Source organism: Apostichopus japonicus, chromosome 14, assembly GCF_037975245.1.
Source record: "Apostichopus japonicus isolate 1M-3 chromosome 14, ASM3797524v1, whole genome shotgun sequence".
Classification (NCBI taxonomy): Eukaryota; Metazoa; Echinodermata; class Holothuroidea; order Aspidochirotida; family Stichopodidae; genus Apostichopus; species Apostichopus japonicus.
This window is the reverse complement of record NC_092574.1, coordinates 11,345,815-11,369,542: the sequence shown is the minus strand read 5'-3', so window position 1 is coordinate 11,369,542 and position 23,728 is coordinate 11,345,815. Positions and strand designations below refer to the sequence as shown.

At 37.8% G+C, this 23,728-nt stretch overlaps 2 protein-coding genes and 1 long non-coding RNA gene across 5 annotated transcripts in view; 1 reads left to right on the top strand and 2 right to left on the bottom strand.

Annotated features, from left to right (window-relative positions):
• LOC139980248 (arylsulfatase-like) overlaps window positions 1-19,113 on the top strand; it is a 128,382-nt gene extending 109,269 nt beyond the window's left edge. Inside the window, exons 1-8 of one of the 3 annotated variants that reach the window (XM_071991792.1) lie at window positions 7,351-7,421; window positions 10,302-10,328; window positions 11,809-12,113; window positions 12,836-12,988; window positions 13,377-13,489; window positions 15,253-15,475; window positions 16,642-16,806; window positions 17,366-19,113. In XM_071991792.1, coding sequence (XP_071847893.1) covers window positions 11,828-12,113; window positions 12,836-12,988; window positions 13,377-13,489; window positions 15,253-15,475; window positions 16,642-16,806; window positions 17,366-17,985 — 1,560 coding nt within the window. In that variant the 5' untranslated portion in view covers window positions 7,351-7,421; window positions 10,302-10,328; window positions 11,809-11,827 and the 3' untranslated portion in view covers window positions 17,986-19,113. Of the gene's footprint in view, window positions 1-7,284; window positions 7,422-10,301; window positions 10,329-11,808; window positions 12,114-12,835; window positions 12,989-13,376; window positions 13,490-15,252; window positions 15,476-16,641; window positions 16,807-17,365 lie in introns of those variants that run through there. The other 2 variants (XM_071991791.1, XM_071991790.1) reach the window with 2 other exon arrangements.
• Window positions 19,114-19,382: 269 nt separating this feature from the next.
• Window positions 19,383-21,534, bottom strand: LOC139980254 (techylectin-5B-like). The gene is made up of 3 exons (XM_071991800.1): window positions 21,158-21,534; window positions 20,616-20,850; window positions 19,383-20,054 (listed from the first exon to the last, which is right to left on the bottom strand). Exons 1-3 carry the CDS (start codon window positions 21,254-21,256, stop codon window positions 19,762-19,764), a joined length of 627 nt encoding a protein of 208 aa, XP_071847901.1. The 5' UTR covers window positions 21,257-21,534; the 3' UTR covers window positions 19,383-19,761.
• A 776-nt stretch (window positions 21,535-22,310) lies between these two features.
• LOC139980263 (uncharacterized) overlaps window positions 22,311-23,728 on the bottom strand; it is a 43,556-nt gene continuing 42,138 nt past the window's right edge. The window contains exon 5 of the long non-coding RNA XR_011797490.1: window positions 22,311-22,507. This is a non-coding gene — a long non-coding RNA (uncharacterized lncRNA). The remainder of the gene's footprint in view (window positions 22,508-23,728) is intronic.

The window sequence follows — 23,728 nt, the reverse complement described above, 5'->3', positions numbered from 1 at the left end:
TGTGTCGAGACGAAGAACAATAAGATGTCAGTAACCTTTGGAGTGAAGGGGGTTAACGTAATGCTAGGAAAGAGGGGTACCGGTACTCAACTAAGAAAAGAAAAAACTAAGGAGAAACGGGTAATCTCTTAGAGTGCAGCATTCTTGATATACAGTACGGGAAAAGATAGTAGTATGCTTCTATTGGCCCTCCCTATACCGTGTTTTATGAGCCTCATAGGTCAGTCATCGGTAGGAACATAACCAGTCAAGGCTGTGATTTCCTGCTCTGAATCTTGCTGGTTGAAACAGACTCGTTAAATTGTCAGACATTGACGATTAATTATTTACTTTGTCAATATTGTGGAGATGGGCGCTATTGAAGTATAGAAAGTAATGATTGTCATTTGGTTATAATAAACAGAAGTGCTGGTCTGCGAGGCAGTTCATGAACTGATCCCTACAACCCTACGAGTGTGCACTGTTTCAACACGAGTGAAGGATATTGGGGGAGTAGGGGGGGGGGGTGGGGGTTAGTAATTGCTTCACGTGTACACTAGGTAACACCTAACATTCATGCAATCATTGCAACACAACATTAACATACAAAAGGTTTTAGTTAAATTGTACTTACTTTCCATTTACTGAATTGCCAAATAATTTTTTTATTTTTTTATGCCTGAACAACAGTTTTATGCAAATAATTACCACTTAATGCAAATATTATTAGTAATAGGAAGTGCAAGTAAGTATATACTAAAACTTTCAGATCTGCAAAAAGAAGGACTTAATGCTAACTAGAAAAATTTCTAATCGAGCATGGTTTTGCAAATCGTTCACCGTACATGTTTAAGAAATATAAAGCTAACAAACGGAAGGCCGGTAAAATATCATCTATCTCGACAAAGTAAACAAATTAATCAAATAAAATCGTCCTTAAAAGAACATTATCCTAATAAAAGAAAGAATTTGATAACAGTTTGATGTAATTCTATTTGTAAGTAAATCATTCTCGGCTTGAGTGAAAGAAATGGAGTTTATATTTACCGGACCGGACCGCGAAAAGAATATCGCGGTTATAAAAGAATATGACATCCCTAGTAGAGGGCTCTTTTCCAAGGAGCACGGAGACATCGTTGACACCATCGTGCTCTACGTCAGTGGGCATTTCACCGTCAGCCAGATCCACAAATATTGAAAACAGGTCGAGAGCACTGACGATTTCATTTGAAACCTTCCCCCTCGCACCCCCCCCCCCCGCCCCATCTTCCAATTTTACATCTGGAAGTTGCGTATAGTGTTTATTAGGACAAGTATGCGTACAGACCTAACTATAGAGCATATTTTAAAGTCTAACTATGAATCAAAATGCACCATTTGACTCCTAAATAGCCAATAAAAGGATAAGGAGAAAACAGTTCACGAAGATCTAAATTTAGAAGAAGCAGGTTAAGTAAATGTTTTCAATACATCGAGTATTAAAGACATATGGGGTACTCCCCCCCCCCCCCCCCCCGCAAACATCAATAAATTCTCGATAAATTCATTTCTAACAAAGAGCGAACGTGGGGTTATGTTATGCCGTTAAAACAAACTTACAGACTGATCCGTCTTAATATAGACTCACCTCGAAATATTCCCGGATTCCCTGCATCCAAGCAATATTCTAAATGAGGTCCATGATCGGACATGAAAACCACTAAGGTATCTTCTGCGATTTCCAGTTCTTCCAACTCTTTGATAATGGTACCTACTGCCCAACTTAATTCATTGATGTTGTCACCATATGCACCTTTAATATTTTTAATATTTAATAGACAAAATGGTTATGCAATATATATTCTTCACTGAAAATAGAGAGACAAAAACTGTTAGCAAACTCCTTATCTACTGCAAGGAAAGCCTGCGTTGGTAAAAATGTAAAAGTTACAGGTCCTGACAAATTGATCCTAGCAGGATCTTCTTCTGTGGAGATAAACTCGCGGGAGTGTGGGGGGGGGGTGGAGTGTAAAAATGCATCGGAAGAAGATCCTACTTGGATGAGAACGCCAGGCCCTCTGACTTGTACATCTTTATTGGAACAAAACTAGAAATTTTGCGGCAAAGCAGTGGCTGAATAACAACTTTTTGGAGATAAGATAAATTGACTTCTCCACGAACTAGAACTTCGCTCTGGATCGTAATTAAACTTGACAAAAGTTAATGGATCGTTTAAATAGGCTTCTATAGAAAGATTTCAAATCCCTAATCCTTACTAAAAGTGACAGATGTTTCTGAGAGCTTTGTGCAAAGAACGACGTTTGAAATGGAAGTCTCTTATACGGATATCTTACAATGAATATAGAGAATTACATATGATGCATTTTAACTTTTATCTTAACGATGGTTTCCATCACACGGAGTTTTTTTCTAAAATAAATCAATATAAATATAGAAATTAACACCAATGTAGATCCCTGTAGATCCATTCCCGGAGAAACCAAGTTTGGATTTCAGGTCGGGCCTGGAACAATTACGTCATCGGACCCCCTTTTAGCACCCTTCTTTCCTTCAGTATACCAGCATAATGTAGAAATGAGAATACACTTTTCTTTATTGCAATTTATTCCCGGCCTTTTTCATATTGTGTCTGGGCCCCAATCAGCCGACCCGTGGATTTTACTAGTTCCAACAGACACCCCACCCCTCCCATGCAGGCTAGCGTGTGGAGAATATGTCAATCATTGATGATGTACCGTTGACACGACGATGTCAAAAATAACAGCTGGACTGTACTGGCCAAGTGACCTTACCCCTGGCCGAGTGGCCTTACCCTAGCAAAGTGACTTCACCTCTAGCCAAGTGACTCCACGCCTGGCTGAACGACTCCATTCCTGCTCGAGTGATTTCACCCCTGGCCGATTGACCTTACCCTGGCCAAATGACCTTACCCCTGGTCGAGTGACTCCACCCCTAGCCGAGTGACTCCACCCCTAGCCAAGTGACTCCACCCTGGCCGATTGACCTTAACCCCTGGCCGAGTGTTCTTTCCCCTGGTCGATTGACCTTACCCCTGGCCGACGATCCTCTAAATTGAGCTGATGAAACAACGGTGCTAGCCAAGTGACTCCGCCCCTGGCCGATTGACCTTACCCTGGCCAAATGACTTTACCCCTGACCGAGTAATCTTTTCCCCTGGCCGAGTGACCCCTCCCCTGGCCGAGTGACCTTACCCCTGGCCAAGTGACTCCACCCTTGGCCGAGTGACTCCACCCCTGGCCGAGTGTCTCCACCCCTGGCCGAGTGACTCCACCCCTGTCCGATTGACCTCACCCCTGACAGAGTCACCTTACCCCTGACAGAGTCACCTTACCCCTTGCCGACGATCCTCTAAATTGAAAACGGTGCGTGTGGGTGCATGAGCGCAAAATAATAGAAGAAAGGGCCATCTTTGTTTGTTCGTATGAAGTCCACGGTATCATTGACGATAGCTCAAAACTTAATAGCTCAACTTTCTACAGTAAGTCAGTCATGAATTTTGTTTCTATGGACTTGTATACCTCACCGGTGTATGAAACTCACAGGTTGTTAGGGTAAACATTGCAAGGAAATATCTCAAGAGTGTAAACGGAGCTCCGTGACATAATTCGGGTCCGGGAGGGAAGGGGTCATGAGGGGAACGTGATTTCCATTCAAATAAAATATATTAAATCAACTCTTTAAAATCAAAGCGTTGGAATGATAGCACCAATTTCTACCATAAAAGTTCTTTTCCCGATTCAATATTGTGTTGCGTCTGGAGTACTGACCTATTTGTTTGGGTTATTAGACTATACATAGTGCAGTCACTTTACTTTCATAACCTTCTTGGCTGTTTGAAGGTTAGTTTCTCAAATATTACATGTGTTGATGATATACAATCAGGGTTGGTGGGGAGCTATTTAACGGCCTACAGTGTATCAATAATGTTGTGCCTAAAATCATCATTTTTAATTCATTTTTCTCTGCACTAAAATCGAAACATGGTTTAAGGATGACTTCTGGTACAGCATCACTTTTGAAAGGCGATTTGTTGTATTTTGCTACAAATCACTGCTTTCATTCCAGGTTGTATTTAAACCAGTTTTACTTTCATTTTTTTTGTATAAAAATAACCTGTTAAACATCTGATGGTCATTAATGGAAGTTTCCGGACAGCTGCTAGTCTAATAAACACCATTTTGTCATTTCCTTAGATGTAATCAAAAATTAAAATGGAATTTTATGGCCACATGTAAACATATGTTGAACAACGCTTTACAAAATTATCAGCGACAAATGGTGTTGAATATGAACCGAAGATGCCTTGTCGTTTATATGAAGATCAAATTAAAGAACATGTCTATGTTTGAAGTAAGGCGAATGAATTGAATTATTAAATAAGGGGTTAATCAACGGTCTAGCGTGCGTTACTCACAGGATTAATGCACGATCGGGGGATAATGCAAGCGATGCACGAGGGCGGAGCCCGAGTGCATCCAGCGATAGCATTAACACCCGGAGTGCATTAATCATGTGAGTAACGCACGCTAGACCGTTGATTAACCCCGTTCATTCATACACTACAATTTGTGTGGGGGAAAAATCATAAAACAAAACATTTTTGGTTACATATAACCAGAGATTTATTAAAGTGATGCCCCGTAATTTTACCGTGCGTTACTCACAGGATTAACCACGGTCAGCTGACCTGAATGGACCAATAGGATTTAGGAATCTTTACTAAGTATGAATGAACAATGGTTTAAACATCAACATATAGGCCTGTACCGTGGAGCTGACGTCATCATTAATTAAACACATGTAGATTTAACATATTTTAACACTGAATACAACAAAAAACTGGAATACGTAGATATATAAAATAGAAATATGACTAACACTGAACAAGTCTTTCTCTGGGCTCGAGCCAAGATTAAAAATCAATTAACGAATTGTTTTTCTGACACAGTAGCTCGGCAACATTATACCCAGGTCCAATAAAAACAAAATCCAAACTGACAAAGGTGGATTCACGTTTTCAAGTAAACTTTCCACCAACAAAGCAGCTGTTGATTTACAACGTCTAAAGGAAGAAAACGATCTCAAAATGACCAGGTCCTGGTTAAGTTCATTATACCTTAAGTGTTATCTTGAGAATAATGATTGCAATCTGTGTCTCCTCGAAACATGTAGTATGTGTAAGCAAATTCGAGAAGCGTTTGTTTACAATACGCCTCTAGAGTAAATTATAGCTCAAACGTTCGCACGTTTAATATTTACCTGAAGCTATATTGCTGTCAATATGTTGTCTAATTCAAGTGCCTCTATTAATCACCATTGTCTGTGATCACGAAATGTGTTTTACTCCAGCTAATATAGACCTACATAGTGTACACACCCTTTTCTTAGACTCCGGGTATATAAATATTTATTTATATGTATATACACTATTTGCTATGGAAGCTTTTATTGATGGGGTGGAGATAGGGATCTCGCGGTATACAGGTTTGGTACACTTCCCCAGATAAATTTGTTTTGAGGTGTCCAATAGTAAAATGCATCTACATCATGAGGCTTTCGGTATTTTTTTTTTATGCCACCTTCTTCAGCCAATCCAAGAGGGAGTGTGGATGTTACCCCGCAGTGTCAACTTCACACGAAAAAATAAAGAGTATTTATTGAGAGGTGCATAGGAGATGTAAACAGGATATGGATAACACACGAATTTAATGACCAAACTATAGGCCTTAGTGTATACGCCTTTACGTGGTGAGTTTCTACGGATGGGATCCCCCCCCCCCCCACCATAAAGATTGGCTCTTCTCTTTACAGCTAAACCGTTACCACTGCATTTTGTACCTATCAAATGTATCTTCTTCACATGTACCACATTTCCAGAATCTTCATTGGGGAGACCACTTCACCCCCTCCCCAGCCCTCATTGAAACATGGCAGTAACGTACTTGTTGAATAATATATAAAAATGGGTGAACCATCCCTTTTCTCTCTTTTTTTACTGTCCAGAAAGGTTCAATACTGTTTCTGAAAGGAAACGGGTATAAGCAAACGGGGTCACCTCTCAGCAAAATATATTCTCCCGTTCATCCTTTCGACGGATGTCCTCCCCTTTTATTTATTTTATGTTAAGACTTCTTTTTTTTAGATATTTTTCTCGAATATAAATTGTTATTCCAATGTGTGGTATATTTACTTTGAAAGAATTGATTATAAGATGTTAATATTTTGTATTCAAATATTCCACACTTTTTTGGCTTTGTTATGATAACTATAAGTGGAACAAGGCCCCCATCAAATACAGTAATGGTTTCTTGAAAAGAAAAACCTCATATGGGGCCTAAGAACCAAACATTTGTATCCCTTATACTGGCAATCGAAAGCAAAACGGAATATATATGTTGAGGATGGCTTTTGTTTTCTGTGGAGGTCAGAGATAATTTGAGGTTCATATATACGTTCTAAACGTGACAATTTCAAAGCGTGAAGGGTGGATGGGCTATTTACATGCATGCAAGGTCCTCTTGCTTGATGCTTGATCAACTTGCATTACAAAATGGTCTAAAGTTGACATATTTAGGGGGGGGGGGGGTTCTCACCTGGCAAGGAATTACTATGCTTAGTGTGGTCTTCCTGGTTTCTGGTCTTCAGTTACTTGAATATAGCCTACACTGTGATTTCACAGATTTGCAGGACACACACTTTTAATGTACAAAATACTCCTTTAGGAGATACATATGCATGGTAGCTGTGCCTAACACTACTTGCTTAGCAGTTAACTGAGTTGCTCATTTGGGTTATTTATGTCAACATGTAATCTGTCGCTATCTGTAGTGAAGTCAACAGGAAATGCAGCTGTAACCACGGTGTAGCAGTAACAGCAAGATCCAATCTTCTGGGGAAATTCCCCTCCGTAAAGACTAAACACGTAAAGCCGTAAACACTTTTAATTTCAGTTTGGAAGGGACTGAAAGGGTGCATCGCGTGTGTTTGTGGGAGGAAGGGGGGGGGGTGATGTGGCCTCCACAATGAAGAAACTGAAAGTGTGGTACATGTGAAGAAGATGCATTTGATAGGTACAAGTTGCAGTGGTAACGGTTTAGTTGTTAAGAGAAGAGCCAATCTTGTGGTTGGGGGGGAGGGGGGATCCCATCCGCAGAAACTCACCACGTAAAGGCGTATACACTGAGTCCTATAGTTTGGTCATTTGTGTGGTCAGAACTACATGTATACTGAGTGCATTAAACATCCATATCCTGTTTACATTTCCTATGCACCTCTCAATATTTGTATTTGCCATTTCACGGTATATGGGGTTCAAACTTCATATTTATGCACATACATTTCTCGTTACACCTTACTTAAGTGTAAGACGCCATACCTGCCGTTTGTATCCATACGAAGTTTATAGTTACTGACTGTTAAAGGTAAGAATACTTACTGCTTCATCAGTGATGATTATATTGGCATATAGTTAATAGTATATATATACTATATAAATATACATGTATACATACGTATATATGTACATATGTATATATTTGTATCCTATTTAGGTATAGGCCTATATATAGTACAAAGTATATGTAGATATATGTATATAGTACATAGTATATATATAGTATAAATACAGTATATATACTATATATAATGTACTATATATATACTATAATATAAAATATATATATAACTATATATAGTATACATAAATAAAATATATAATAATGTGTATTTAAAAGCGTTATTTTCTTTCTTTTGTACAGTCACATACTGTGCGTATTTTTTATGTAATCGTACTACATTGCCGGTCTTTGACGTTACTCAAATTATGCCAGAATTGAATTGCAACAAAAAATAACAGCACCATCATCAACAAATAACGCATCAATTCCAACGTTTTAAGTAAGGGCTATAGTTTGAAAACACTCCAACCCAATCATCTGCACAGTATACGCTTTTGAAGCTTCCAAAAAGTGTGTGTGGGGGGAGGGGAGCAATTGGCGAATTCAGGAATAAGTCAAATGTCGATATTTTAAGTCATAATATCGAGACGGTATCCGAATAGTTGAGATTTTAAGGCGAAAATTCGAAAAAGAAGTCGCAATTAGGAGATAAAATGGTCGATTATTTGGCTAAGATATTTGACATGTTGAAATATTAATTTTCCAATTTTGGCCACTGTATAGCATCTACAAAGTTCCGTGTTTTTCAGGGATATCCACAAACTCCATGCATTGGTTCAGTTATCCACCCTGGCACATGTTGATAGTTCCTACACCACTGCAGCTTTACCAATCTTCGAAATAAAATCTGTTGTTCAGTTTTAATATTTCCCAAGAATTATAGCAACGACTTATATCAAACCGTCTCTATGTTTCGGTGAATGTCCAGAGAGTTACGAGGCAAATGTAAATGTCGCACCCATCCCTTCTCCCGATAGGACCGCCATTTGACGTTCGTATACATTGGACAAGAGTTTATCTCAAATACTGAGAGAGGTTAGGACATCTTATTCATCGTCATCACTGCCGTGCAGATTTTGGTGAACAAAGTTGTTCAATACCCTTAAAAATATCCAACCTTATCGCAAAGCAGATATCACTGAAGCCACGAGTGCCTCCACTCAGCAGTACTGAACAGCTGCAACTTGGAATAAGTCTTGCAAGAGAATATAGGTCCTTGTAGGTGGTTTGAAACCAGTGGCGGACTGGCTACACGGGCATTTGGGCAATGTCCGGTGGGCCGGTCCGCCGGTGGGCTGGGGAGCCTGGTAAAAATTACAGCCCATTTACACAGTAGTTAATAGAATACAGACGGGCTGTGTAAAAATATTTTTTAACCGTGGGAATCAGCTCATGAAATCACCATGTTAGTTAGTCTGTTATAGTTAGTAACAAAAGAACGTGCTATACGACAAGATATACAAGTATACGGTGACCAGTCATTCTGGCATATACAAAGCATTGGCAGAGAATATAGATTTTATTAATCTGCACCTCGTCCTCCAGAAAACGAATTAAGAAAAGGAAAAATCTTATTAGATTATTTGGATATCACTCAGTAGCTAAGTCTTGATAGATTACTATGAATAAAAATGACCCACATACAGTAGATATCCCTCTAGATAGGCTATCCCTCACACTAAACTCTACACCACGCCTTGTCTTTAAACGAATATTCCGTTGGCTATATTCCGTTGCTTGACAAATATACTGAAAATGTTGTTTATCTTTATGTCAAACCACATCCACATGATATAGATGATATATAGAAGTTGTGATTTTTTTGGTGATACTTTGTGAATGCATCTGGCAAGAAGTAGAACGTATGAAGTCATCACGGTTAACGAGCATAGAATCGTGTTTGTGTCTTCTGTTATTTCTGTATACTATTATAACTTTATATATACAAAGACAAGCTGCATATAATTGATGAAATTCTAACTTTAGAGATCATTGCCAATAAAGCTAAAATGCAACATATTTCTAGTTGTAGGAAAAGGATAATTTGAGATGGTGTTTTCAATTAACAGTGTGGAATATATTACTCTTTAAGATAAGTATTACATACTTTGCTACCAAACATATGATATATCCCTGTAAACCTAACCGCTTTCTGTCCCTCCCCACCCCCCCCCCCCCCATTCCCAAAATGTTTGAGTTGACGTCAAATGGTGCAATATGAGGCATATTGCAGCTATACATTAAGTCTATAATTTAGTCTAAATGTATAAGGGTTTTGTTAGTAAAAGCTCTATAATTTTTCGTGTGAAGTTGACACTGCGGGGTTACATCCACACTCCCCCTTGGATCGGCTGAAGAAGGTCGCATGAAAAAAATATCGAAAGCCTCATTATGTAGCTGTATTTTACTATTGGACACCTCCAAACAAATTCATCTGAGAAAGTATACCAAACCTGTACCGCCAGACCCCCCCCCCACCCCTTCACTAAAAGCTTCAAAAGTGTTTAGCGTTTATACATATACATATGTGTAAGTAAAGGGTGTGTACACTCTCTAGGTCTATATTAGCTGAGGTAAAAAACATTTCGTGATAACAGACAATGATTATTAAAAAAGGCACTTGAATTATACAACATATTTCTTGACGGCAATAGCTTCAGGTAAATATTAAAGGTGCGAACGTTTGAGCTATAATTTACTCTAGAGGCGTTTGTAAACAAACGCTTCTCAAATTTGCTTACACATACATAATGTTTTGATGAGACACAGATTGCAATCATTATTCTCAGAGATAACACTTACAGCATAGTGAAGTAAACCAGGAATCTTCCTTTCTTCATTTAGACGTTGTAATCAACAGCTGTTTAGTTGGTAGGTACAAGATAACGTGAATCCACTTTTGTTAGTTAATATATTTTTTATTTGTTTTTTATATATATTTTTTTATTGGACCTGTGTATATGTTGCTGAGCTAATGTATCAGGAAAACAATCGTTAATTGATTTTAAATCTTGGCTCGAGGCCAAAGAAGACATTTTCAGTGTTTGTCATATTTCTATTTTATATATCTACATATTCCATTTTTTTTGTGTTGCATTCAGTGTTAAAATATGTTAAATCTACATGTGTTTAATTAATGATGACGTCAGCTCCACAATGCAGGCCTTAATGTTGATGTTTAAACCATTGTTTAATAATTCAATTAATTCGCTATACTTCAAACAAGACATGTGCTCTTTAATGTGATCTTCATATAAACGACAAGGCATCTTCGGTTCATATTCAACACCATTTGTCGCTGATAATTTTGTAAAGCGTTGTTCAATATGTTTACATGTGGCCATAAAATTCCATTTTAATTTTTGATTACATCTGGGGAACTGACATAATGGTGTTTATTAGACTAGCAACTGCCCGGAAACTTCCATTAATGACCATCAGATGTTTAACAGGTTATTTCCATAAAAAATATGAAATTAAAACTGGTATAAATACAACCTAGCATGAAAGAAGTGATTTGTAGCAAAATACAACAAATACAACAAAAGTAATGATGTACCAGAAGTCAACCCTAAAACATGTTTCGATTTTAGTGCAGAGAAAAAAGAATTAAATGATGATTTTAGGCACAACATTTATGATTCACTGTAGGCCGTTAAAAAGCCCTGATTGTATTTAATCAACACATGTAATGTTTGATAAACTAACCTTTAAACAGCCAAAAAGGTTATCAAAGTAAAATGGCTGCACTATGTATAGTCTAATAACACAAACAAATAGGTCAGTACTCCAGATGCAACACAACAAACAGTAGGAAAAACATACGACTTTTGTTGCCTCGAATGACATGCTAACGATGTGTTACATATATTTCAAGTAAATGGCTATTTTACTTTCTTTCTTTATTTATTTATTTATTTTTGTGGTATTTTGCTCTCTGTTTTCTTAAACCTACCGTAAGCCCTTTAGCCAGAAAGACCTACATTTCGTATTCGTTTCTCCAGATAATGAAAATACAATTTGGATTCTAACTGATGTCGTCACCACATATCGCTTTACAGTTACTTGTTCACTTACAATTTCGAAGAGTGAGAAATCATTACCTGAAAATTTACTGTCTTTTTCTTGATTTTCTTTGTATGGTCTGGAGAAGATATAGAAATAGAACATATATGTGACCAGTTTTGTTGTTGATATTTTACGAGTATTATTATGCCTTCTTATTCTTCTATATCTCTGACATTTTTTAGGCGCTCTGCAATGATAATGAAGTATAAATTTATGACACCTAGCGATGATCCCTTCTTTTGTTTCTCTTTTGTTTCCTTTTCTCTTGGTTAATACATTCAAGAAGTGGACCTCTATAACTCATGATGGCAATGTATTGGGCGTTCGTTATATTGACCCTTGCCGTGGTTGGTCATCAATCCCAGGCAGATAGCAAAACTCCAAGAAAACCCAGACAGACAGAAAGTGATCGTCCTAACATAATTATGATACTAGCAGATGATATGGGCTACGGAGATATAGCTTCATACGGACATCCGACACAAGAGTATGGTCCCGTAGATGTTATGGCCGAGAATGGGCTTCGATTTACACAGGCATATTCCTCTGATTCTGTCTGTTCACCGAGTAGAGCTGCGCTGTTAACGGGTAAGTTATCCCTTAATGTTAGACAGCATGTTGCCTTGCATCTGAGGTTTCATTCCATAGTGCTATATGGCATTTCATTCGGCTTCCATGTGATTCATAGTACAAAATGAAAGGTCCATATAGAGTTTGAAGTGGCGGATTTGTTTGTGTATGTGTGCATGGGTGGGTGGGTAGGGGGAGGGGCGGTGGGTGGTGTCACAAATGTTGGCTGATGTCCGTTTTGGGGAGGGAGTCTAAGACGAACGATGTCCCCATTTACCTTGAGAAAGTTTTAGTTGGGTTAGAGGGCTATTGTAGAAATTTGTGCTATCATTCCAGCGCTTTGATTTTATAGAGTTGATTTAATACAATTTATTTGGAAGGAAATCACGTTCCCCTCATGTCCCTTCCCTCCCGAACCCAAATTATGTCACGGAGCTCCGTTTACACTCTTCCGATATTTCATTACGACGTTTATCCTAATAACCCGTGCGTCCATAGCAACAAAATTCATGACTGACTTACTGTAGAAATCGAATTCTTTTTTTTCTCTCTATTATTTTTTTCTGTTGAGCTTTGAAGTTTTGAGCTATCGTACACTGACAAATTCAATTTAATCTAAAGGTTTAACTCGAAAAGAACTGCTCAACCTTATAACATGTCATCAAACTTGCATTGTTATGCATATCAATAGTGACGCCGTAGTATCTTGTATTTGTGCCTGTTTTCCCGATTACATATAGGCAGACTTCCAGTTCGCTTAGGAGTCTGGGGTGAGACCCATCGAGTATTTTTGCCATGGTTGACTACAGGTTTACCCAGAAGTGAAACCACTATAGCAGAGGCACTAAAAATACAAAACTACACGACTGGTATGGTTGGAAAATGGCATCTTGGTAAGTCTTTCACTCAAGCCATTTGACCTGTAAGTTGAAATTCCTTTCGCATGCTTTGTTTTTCGTGAGAAGCAAAGAGTTACAATGTATCTTTAGTCAGGGAAAGAGTAAAAAGCTATACCAAGCACCGATCCAGGTGGGTGTGGAAGTAGGTGTAGCACCACCCCACTTTTACATATACGTCTTCGTTTCCGGTTTGTGACCACTCTGGAATGAGAGTTTCAAATATTTTCTGCAAGCAAGTTATCATCGGAGTATATTAAGCAATGGACGTAGAATTTAATCAAACTAAAATAAAAAACAAAATTTAAAAAAGGACACAACTCATTGAGGACGGAATAGATAAAAAAAAACTGACGTTATCTTTATTTATTTCATTTGTTGAAAGGTATCAATCAGAACACAAAGACAGATGGGTTTCATCTTCCTACCAACCACGGATTTGATTTCGTTGGTCACATTATTCCATTTGGAGGAAGTTACTCTTGCGATAATACTGGGGTAAGTCAAAGCATTTCAAAAGTGACAGCAGGTGGTGTAGATTGAATTATATTGCATTCAAGCAATAAAATACATTTGAAATCGTTCTCCCACACCGATCTCCCTTATACGTCTTCCCCTTCCCCGACCCCCCCCCCCCCCGATCCCCCTCAACTGCAGCAAAACGACGTTGTACACGATTGCTACCAATGTAGGACAAAACTGTCCAATCTGTTGGTAATTCACTTGATAATCGGATAGTCTGATAGTCTGGTTCTAATGCTAAAAGTTTATAAAGTCGTTTGAAAATTATTTCAAATTTTATCTGAACGAACATTCTATGTACAACCGTCAATATTTTCTAAGGGGAAAATATTCTTAATTTTTAAACGACTAATTGTTTGACAGTCATATCCAAAACCTACTTAGGTGGTTGTCACTTCTATATAATTTATCAAGGAGCGCCGAAAAGGCGAAAATATAAGATAAATTACACACCTCATATTCGGTACTTGTATGGATTCCCTGTTTATATTATTATGTGTTTTTGTCAAAGCCTTTACTGAAGAGATACCCTGATTGTCTTTCAAAACTGTAGGTGTATAGGCATATGGACAACAATGGAGTTAGTAAATGAGTAACGTGTGGTGGTGGAGGAAGGATTGTAAGATTAAACTTACTTTTTTTTATCAATTTAATAAAAAAAAATCACGTCAGCAGTAGACTTTAAAATACACAACAAGCAATATACATTATGTTCATGTACTTCACATTGTCTCAGGAGCAAGAAAGGCATCTGCGCATGTCAGGGTTTACCTTTCCTACTTTGAATCAGCTTGTCCTTCTCCTTATATCCAAGGCTAATTTTATTTTCATTCACATCTGATAAAATATTGCTGGTGGGTGTACAATAATCTCTGAGCTGTTTTCGATATATCAATAAGAGGTCAATAAGAGACGCAAAATCGTTTATTAAATTGCTGATGATGAATGAGAGTTATGGAGAGATATTGGATCGTGTTTGCTTAAAATGTTTATTGTATGCGAAGGATATACACTTCCAAACAAAGTATGCTCAAAGGTCCTTCGAAAGATTGACGGGAAGACATTCATCATTCGATGGCCGAATGGTGTGAAACGTTCAAGCCATGCATGTACGGTCTATGGAAAATATTATGAAAGTATTAACCATCTGATAATATAAATATAGGCGAACTGACAACACATTAGCAATAAATACGTCCATTTAACTTCCAATGCACAGACTAAATTAACGTCACTGCAGGGGCAAATGGAATAGGGTTCAAACAGAGGGGTCGGGGGTGAGAGGGTGGGGGGGGGGGGGAGAGTCACCAAACTTGTATGGAGGGCTGCGGGCAAGTGGCTTTTATCTGCAGGGGTGTAGCACAAAATCTGTTTTAATAGAAACTTTCTGACAGAAATGGATCCTCTCTGCATTCTGTACCTCAAATTCCAGTATTTGAGTTATTTTTTTTCACGTATCGAAATTTTAATTGAAATATTTAATGGTAATATTTTTGGTTACAGAAGGGGCACTTTTTTAAATGACAGACAATACTTTTTAATTACAAGAAAAAAGTTATACGTTCTGTTAAAACTAAGCAAATGGGCACAATTTAGGAAAGTGAACTAAAAGCCTATGGGGCATGCACCATCACATCCACTCCACGATCCCTGAACAACTGAACAATAGTTACATTTAGCTGTACTACACGACGATTTACTCATTACTTTATTTGACAAACTTTTCTATTCTTCTTCAGAGATACGACAATACCCCTGATCCCACAAAATGTTTCCTATATTACAGAGATGAGATCGTTCAACAGCCGTATTATCAGGAAAATCTCACGACATTATTTGTCAATGATACCGTGGACTTCATAAGGAGAAACAAAGATGGCCCTTTCTTCTATTACTTTGCGATGATGCACCCACACGCACCGTTGTTTTCATCAGCTCAATTTAAAGGATCGTCGGCCAGGGGTAAGGTCACTCTGTCAGGAGTAAGGTCAATCGGCCAGGGGTGGAGTCACTCGGCCAGGGGTGGAGTCACTCGGCCAGGGGTGGAGTCACTTGGCCAGGGGTGGAGTCACTCGGCCAGGGGTAAGGTCATTTGGCCAGGGAAAGGTCAATCGGCAAGGCGGAGTCACTCGGTAAGGAGTTGAGTCACTCGTCAAGGGGTGGGGTCACTCGGCCAGGAGTAAGGTCCAGTACAGTCCAGCTGTTACTTTTGACATTGTTAAATCAATGGTTAATCATCAATGATTGACATATTCTCCACACGGTAACCAGAAGGGGTGGGAAAAATTCACGGGCCGGGTCACCCCGGGTGATTTGGGCCCAGACACAATATAGAGAAGGCCGGGGAAATATATGCCATAAAGAACATTGTATTCTCATTTCCACATTATGCTGGTATACTGAAGGAAAGAAGGGTGCTGAAAGGGGGTCCGATGACGTAATTGTTCAGGGCCCGACCTGAAATCCAAACTTGGTTTCTCCAGGAATGGATCTACATTGGTTTTGTTTTTCTATATTTATTTTGATTATTTTATTAGAAAAATAAACCGTGTGATGGAAACCATCGTTAAGATAAAAGTTACAATGCATCATATGTAATGCTCTATATTCATTGTAAGATATCCGTAAAGAGACTTCCATTGCAATCGTCGTCCTTTGCACAAAGCTCTCAGAAACATCTAACACTATTAGTAAGGATTAGGGATTTGAAATCGCTCATAGAAGCCTATCTAAAACGATCAAATAACTTATGTCAAGTTTTCAGTACGATCCAGGGCGAAGTTCTTGTTCTTGGAAAAGGCATTTGATCTTATCTCCAAGAAGTTGTTATTCAGCCACTTCTTTGCCGCATTTCTATTTTTTTTTTTCAATAAAGATGTACATGTCAGAGGGCCTGACGTTCCGATCCAAGTAGGATCTTCTTCCGATGCATCGTACCCCCCCCCCCCCACCTACGAGTGTATATCCACAGAAGGTCAAAATGTCAGGCCCTCTAACTGTTACAGTTTTACCCACACAGGCTTTCCTTGCAGTAGATAAGGAGTTTGCTAACAATTTTTGTCTCTCTATTTTCAGTAAAGAATATATATTGCATAATCATTTTTTTCTATTAAATATTGATTTTAAAGGTGCATATGGTGACAACATCAATGAATTAAGTTGGGCAGTAGGTACCATTATCAAAGAGTTGGAAGAACTGGAAATCGCAAAAGAAACCTTAGTGGTTTTCATGTCCGATCATGGACCTCATTTAGAATATTGCTTGGATGCAGGGGATCCGGGAATATTTCGAGGTGAGTCTATTAAGACGGATCAGTCTATAAGTTTGTATCAACGGCATAACATAACCCCACGGTCACTCTTTGTGAGAAATGAATTTATCGAGAAGTTATAGATGTTTGCGGGAGAAAAAAGTAACCCATATGTCTTTGATACTCGATGTATTGAAAACATTTACTTAACCTGCTTCGTGAAAAGTTTTCTCCTTATCCTTCTATTGGCTAATTAATAAATGGTGCATTTTGATTCATAGTTCGACTATAATATATTGTCTATAATTACGTCTGTACGCATACTTGTCCTAATAAATACTATACGCAACTTCCTTATGTAAAATTGGAAGAGGGGCGGGGGTAGGGGAGGTGGGGGGTCACTCGCAGCGATGGTCTCATTCTTCCCTGTCCAAATGAAAAGAAAATCCCCCCGAATTAACCATTCCCCGACTGACGGTGGAAGTTGCCCCTTCCTCCCCTTTCCTCCACCTTCCTCCCCTCTGGGGTTTTAAATAGTAACGTTCATTCTTTTGTTTTCTCAAAGTATTTTAACAATTGAAAAAACAAATCATTCTTTCAGGATTTAAAAGCAATTCCTTTGAAGGTGGATACCGTGTACCTTTAATATCCTACTGGCCTGGGGTAATCACGCCAGGGGTTTCGAATGAAATCTTCAGTGCTCTCGACCTGTTTTCGATATTTGTGGATCTGGCTGACGGTGAAATGCCCACTGACGTAGAGCACGATGGTGTCAACGACGTTTCCGTGCTTCTTGGAAAAGAGCCCTCTACTAGGGATTTTATCTTCTTTTATAACCGCGATATTCTTTTCGCTGTCCGGTCCGGTAAATATAAACTCCATTTCTTTACTCAAGCCGATAAGACGCCAGAAGAATTTGCAGATGTGTGCCTGCCAGCTGGTTATCCTTCTGGGCATTACTTTGATTGTAACAAGAAAAGCGTTTCTGAAGAGTGCGTCACAGAACATGACCCACCGCTCATCTTTGATTTGGATGCCGATCCGACAGAGTCGTGGCCCCTGGATCCATCCAAGTTCGATGCCCTAATCGAGAGCGTACAGAACTTAATATCCGACCACGAAGCTGGTTTAATTAGAGCACCACCATTGATGGACACTGAAAACCGCGATATGATTCCTTGTTGCAATGAAACTACTAACTGTTATTGTAATTATCCATAATTTCTTTGAAATAGGCTGGTTTGCAAACCTCTGAAAAAGGAGCCCGCGTATATTATAGAAACTTTTAGATGATATTTTCGGTTACTTTATGCTCAAATTAATGATATTTCAAAATACTTTTAGAGAAATGTCGGATGTAGTTTTTAGTTGATTTTTGTCAAATGTGATTTTCTTGTTTTAAGAGAGAATAAAGACATTGTTGTATAGAACGGATTTCACATCCTGCAGGATTACACGCCGTGTGCTCTATACCAACGAAGCGTTCGAGTACTTGTCCGGTTGTCGCCATTTCTATATCAGGACAGCCGGTTTTGGCATTTTAAAAGCCGTAAATCTTGGCTATCTTCAAATTTCGTTGGCCGAATAAAAATGAAAAGTCCGGTCATATAGCACTATAAAGCACTCTATATTAAAGACGTGTACATGTTAGAGAAGTAATAGTAGAAATTTATTTTCCCTATCTCTCAAAGAACATTGGTTTCAACCATGTCATGGTGTTTAGTCCGTTCCAAGATTGCATCTAATCTTACGCGTCGGTCAAAACGTTGAATTTTGTTTACCACATTTCACTTCGTAGTATGCAGCCATGAGCACCCAATTTCAACGAATTGTGATTCTAAACAATTTGTAAACCCATATACAGGGTCAAACAATATAAAATAACAATAATAGTTGGCGTGTGTTTTGTTTCTACACGATTTGGCCGATTGGTTCACAACCCTTCCCTATGTAACCATTGCTTTCATGATGCTTTCATCAATCTGTTATTTCTTTCTTTCAATAAGATAATGTTCTTTTAAAGACGATTTGATTTGATTAATTTGTTTACTTTGTCGAGATAAATGATATTTTACCGGCCTTCCGTTTGTTAGGTTTATATTTCTTAAACATGCACGGTGAACGAGTTGCAAACCCATGCTCGATAAGAAATGTTTCTAGTTAGCATTAAGTCATTCTGTTTGCAAATCTGAATATGTTAGTGAATACTAACTTGCAGTTCCTAGTAATGATAATATTGCATTAAGTGGTAATTATTTGCACAAAACTGTTGTTCAAGCATAAAACAAATATTTTTTATTTGGCAATGCAGTAAATAGAAAGTCAATACAATTTAACTAAATGTTAAAACCTTTCATATGTTAAATTTGTGTTGCAATAATTGCATGAATGTTAGGCGTACACGTGAAGAAATTACTAACCCCCCCCCCCCCACACACACACACTCGCCGAATATCTCTCCCTCGTGATGAAGCAGTATGAAAGCATATAAGTGAAGCATATATATATATATATATATATATATATATATATATATATATATATATATATATATATATATATGTATACATATATATATATATATATTTATATATATATATATATATATATGTATATATATATATATGTATGTATACATATATATGTATACGTATACATACATATACGTATATATATATATATGTATATATATATATATAATATTGTAATGAGTTGTAAAAACCAGAACAGTGAAAGAAAAAAAATTCTATACCGGGATTCGAACACGAGCCTCTCGCTTTAAATGCTGACACCCTAACCGACTAGGCAGTAGACACTGATTGGCTGCCCAAATGTTCGAAACCAGTAAGAAAGGTCGTCAGTCCACTGTAGACTTTTGCCACCCTGCAGTATGAAACAATGCAAGTTCTGTTTTGGTGACATATTTTGCCTTACTCTAGAGATTAATCAATAGATTAATTAATACAGGAAAAAAGGGAGATGATATCCACGTTTGGTTTACCAAGATGGCAATATTTTCATTTCAGTTTTTCTGATATTACAAATGGTCCCGTTCCAAAATAACGAGGTATCAAATTTCCCATTCAAATTATTATTGGTGCATGTCACGTAGCAACCAGTCACGTCATCGTTAGCATAGTTACATGCAACTTCTTCATCTACAGTAGAGCAGTGACTACGCATATCTCCGTACCACCAAGCACCCTCGTGTAACTTGACGCAACTCCATGCATCACCATAATGATCGTACGTGCTGAATGGGTTGCCCACAGATCCATTCAACCCATATTCTGTGGAAAATAAATCGCAACAGTAAAATTCACATTATTGGTAAAGATTAATAAGAAGGTTATATGTGATGTAACAAGCACTAAGCATGGCCTTTCATTAATATACAAACTGAGACCCGCCACTTTGCCGCCCGTAGTGAACCCTCCCCCCCCCCCCAACACACACAAGTCTGGTCACACACAGTAAATATGTCTGATTTATTAGCAATTATAGTAAGTCTCAATGTTTCATACCCAGGTTTGCTCTGTTTTTTAGTGAGACGGTGGCCGATGTGAATGCTAAAAGACGTTGTTATCATTGTCACCTGTTTGGGTTATAAACACCAGCTAATCCAACTTTTTTGTTTGTTTATTAAACTTGCAGTTAATAGAAATTCGAAGGATAGATTATTGTAGTAGTAAGAACTCATATAACTGGTGCACTCATATACAATCAAACTGATACTTAATGCTTCAATCGAGAGATGTTTCACTCACCATGTCGCTAAAAAAAATATATCTACGTTTTCACTCATATACACGTATTGTAAAGATATTTTAAACTTTATACTAACTGTATACCTAATCTGTAGTTCTTGCTCTCAGGTCCTATCAAAAATGGCCCCATGTCGTATCGACTCATATTGTTGTCAACGCTGGTGATATCGACCTGAAGAATGTACGCATCTTGGCTGGTGACGTAATGTATGACGTCATTACCAAGCCAAAAGTCTCCACGCTTGTCCCCAAATCCTGCTTTGTAGTTAGACCAACCACGATAAAAGTTAACATTAGGATCAGAACGTCGTTGGATAACCTGTAATGAGTAGATTGAAGAGATTAATTCTTTGTTTTTGGCTTAAACAAAACTTACCTCAAAGACTCCAAAGGACACTAAAGATTAACGAAAACACTAGAGATACAATGAGATCAATAACAAACAAGTAAAGATCAAAATGAGGTCAATAAAGTCCATTGATGAGATTACCGTCATGTATCATGCGATTCGATAAATGCAAAACTACGGACATTTTACTGTATTCTGCAGATCACAAGTGTAAAATTAATACACCTTTATAATTTCAACATGTGTACTGGATTGAAGAAAACCATAAAATACTCACTGTCCATCCACCTGATCTCATGTCACAATATACGTTAACATTAGGCCTATTCCAGCCTACCGGTGAAATTTCGTAGACATTGTCTTCTCGAAAGCCCATTTTGTACCATTCCAGACAATCCGACGGCAAAGGTTCACATTTATCACCGTCACCATAGTAACCGTCAAGACATTTGCACTGTCCAACGTTACCGTCCTGGTGACACGACGCATGCGTACCACACCGATAGGGCCTGATGCAATTGAGTGTGCTACTTCGACACCAACATTTGACGCTACAATCGGAGTTCACTGCAAAATCGCCGTTCTGTAGGTGGTACGGAATACGAAATACAAGATTTGATTCTATATACTAGAACCAAATCAAACTCGCACCCCATACACCCATAATTATATAGCAAATAAAATGCCCAATAATCGTATATTCAAGGTTTTTTTTTTCACAGTTCAGGGTTATCGACCGATAGACACACAAATGAAAAGAGCACTATTCGGAATTTCGTAAAGATTAGTCGGTCTACAGTATAGTTATACACTCGGGCTATGGAATATTGAAATGTAAACGTAGAATATTGTCAAATAACAGCTGAATTTAAGTTCAACTTTATTGCGAATGCAGTTTTTATGTTTAAAATGATACGTTTTCGATGCTATTTGATAGTGAATAATTCCATTTCAAAGCATTTTCCCATTAGCTTGAAATTGAGCAGCAAGAGGACTTCTTTCCAATTTTGATTGCTATACTGCATAGATATGCATGCCTATGATTTGCCTAAATTACCAGTAATTTAAAATATTCATATTCGAAAAGAACCATAAATGAACCTCTTCTTAACATCAATCTGATGAACAACTCTAGGAAAGTGTCTTAACATGACCCCCGTTAGTTGAACGACAATTATATAGTGACTTTGTTAAAATTGAAGACCATACGCAATTATAGAAGAGCGCCGTACATACTTTTTACTTTATAGCACGTCGGATATGGACATATCAACAATTATTTTATTCATAAACGGAGACTGAAATCTATATACTCTTTGTACATCATGTGCATGAGGAGACGCGGTTTCTCCGTCTGAGGCGAAAAATCCCAAACAAACAACCGTATATAAGAGAAAGTCATTGAAATTTTAAAAATGGCTCCTTACCTGAATCACAAAACCCAGAAAGTAACAACCGCACTCTGTAAGAGGGACACAGTCGCCTCCTTTTATTAGAAATCTTTCAGGACAAACACAACCGAAAGCTTCCGCACATTGGTTGCCTTGACAACTATTGGGGTTGTCACAAGTGCCTTGGCAGCGGGAGCAGGTCTGATAAAGCATGTTGGTGGGACACGACGAAGTGTCTGGAAAATAAATGAAATTAGAAAGAAGGGAAGTAAGGAAATATAATAAAGTAAAAGGAAAACTCGCTAATAGCAACAGAGCCAACGAGTTATAAACAACAAATAAATCAATAATCAATCAATCACAATTAGATTGTCGGGTACATTGTCAGCAATGTCATCAGATGAAAGACAGTAGTCTTAAGACCTTGTTTTGCTTGTAGCATACTAGGGCAACCGATTCACATGCTAGCCTACACTATTATTGCACTGTCATATATATAAAATAATAAAATTAAGTAAACAAAAAAAAACAATATAATTGTTATGATGATATTTCATTGCACCGTGTAATACTATATGCAACAATATTGTCATGGATGTTTAATATGATTATGATATTGATGTATGATACTATGTGATGAAACGGGGTTGTATACTACATGCAACAGTATAATTGTGGGTGTTTTATATTATATTATTACGATACAATATTATTGTATGATACTATATGGTATGGGTATTACTATATGCAAAGCTATTATTGAGGTTGCTTTATATTATATTATCATGACATAGGCTAATATTATTGTATGATACTCTATGAATCGGGTAATACATATGTAAGAATGTTATTGTGCATGTTTTACAATATATTATTATGATACAATATTATTGTATGATATTACGTGAATCGGGTAATACTACATGAAACCATATTATTGTGGATGTTTTATGCTATATAATTATGATACAGTATCTTTGTGGATGTTTAATATAACATTATTATGATACTAACAATGTTAATGATACTATGCGCAGAGAGTGAATAGAAAGCTGGATCACGCTGGTCATACTCAAGCTTCAACATGCGGGGTTAATCTAGGGGCAAATGTCTCTGCCTTTGTGTTTGAGTGAACTTCAAAAAGTTTCGTGTGATGTAATAGATGCAACAACAACAACAAACGAGAGAAGAAGTTTATATTTCAAATGGTGAATTCTGAGGCACATTTACACTACAAATTAGGTAGTTATAAACTCAAGGTTCTGCTAACGAATACTCTTGAAAGTTCTTCTATGAGGCTGTAAAGAGGGAGTGGACACCCATAAAAGTAGTTTCATATTTCCCATGACTGAATGTGAAACATCCAACGATTGAACTGTTACCCCCTGACTGACAATAGAAGTTGCCCCATCATCATTAGTGCAATCCACTACCTGACACCACCCCCCCTATCCCCC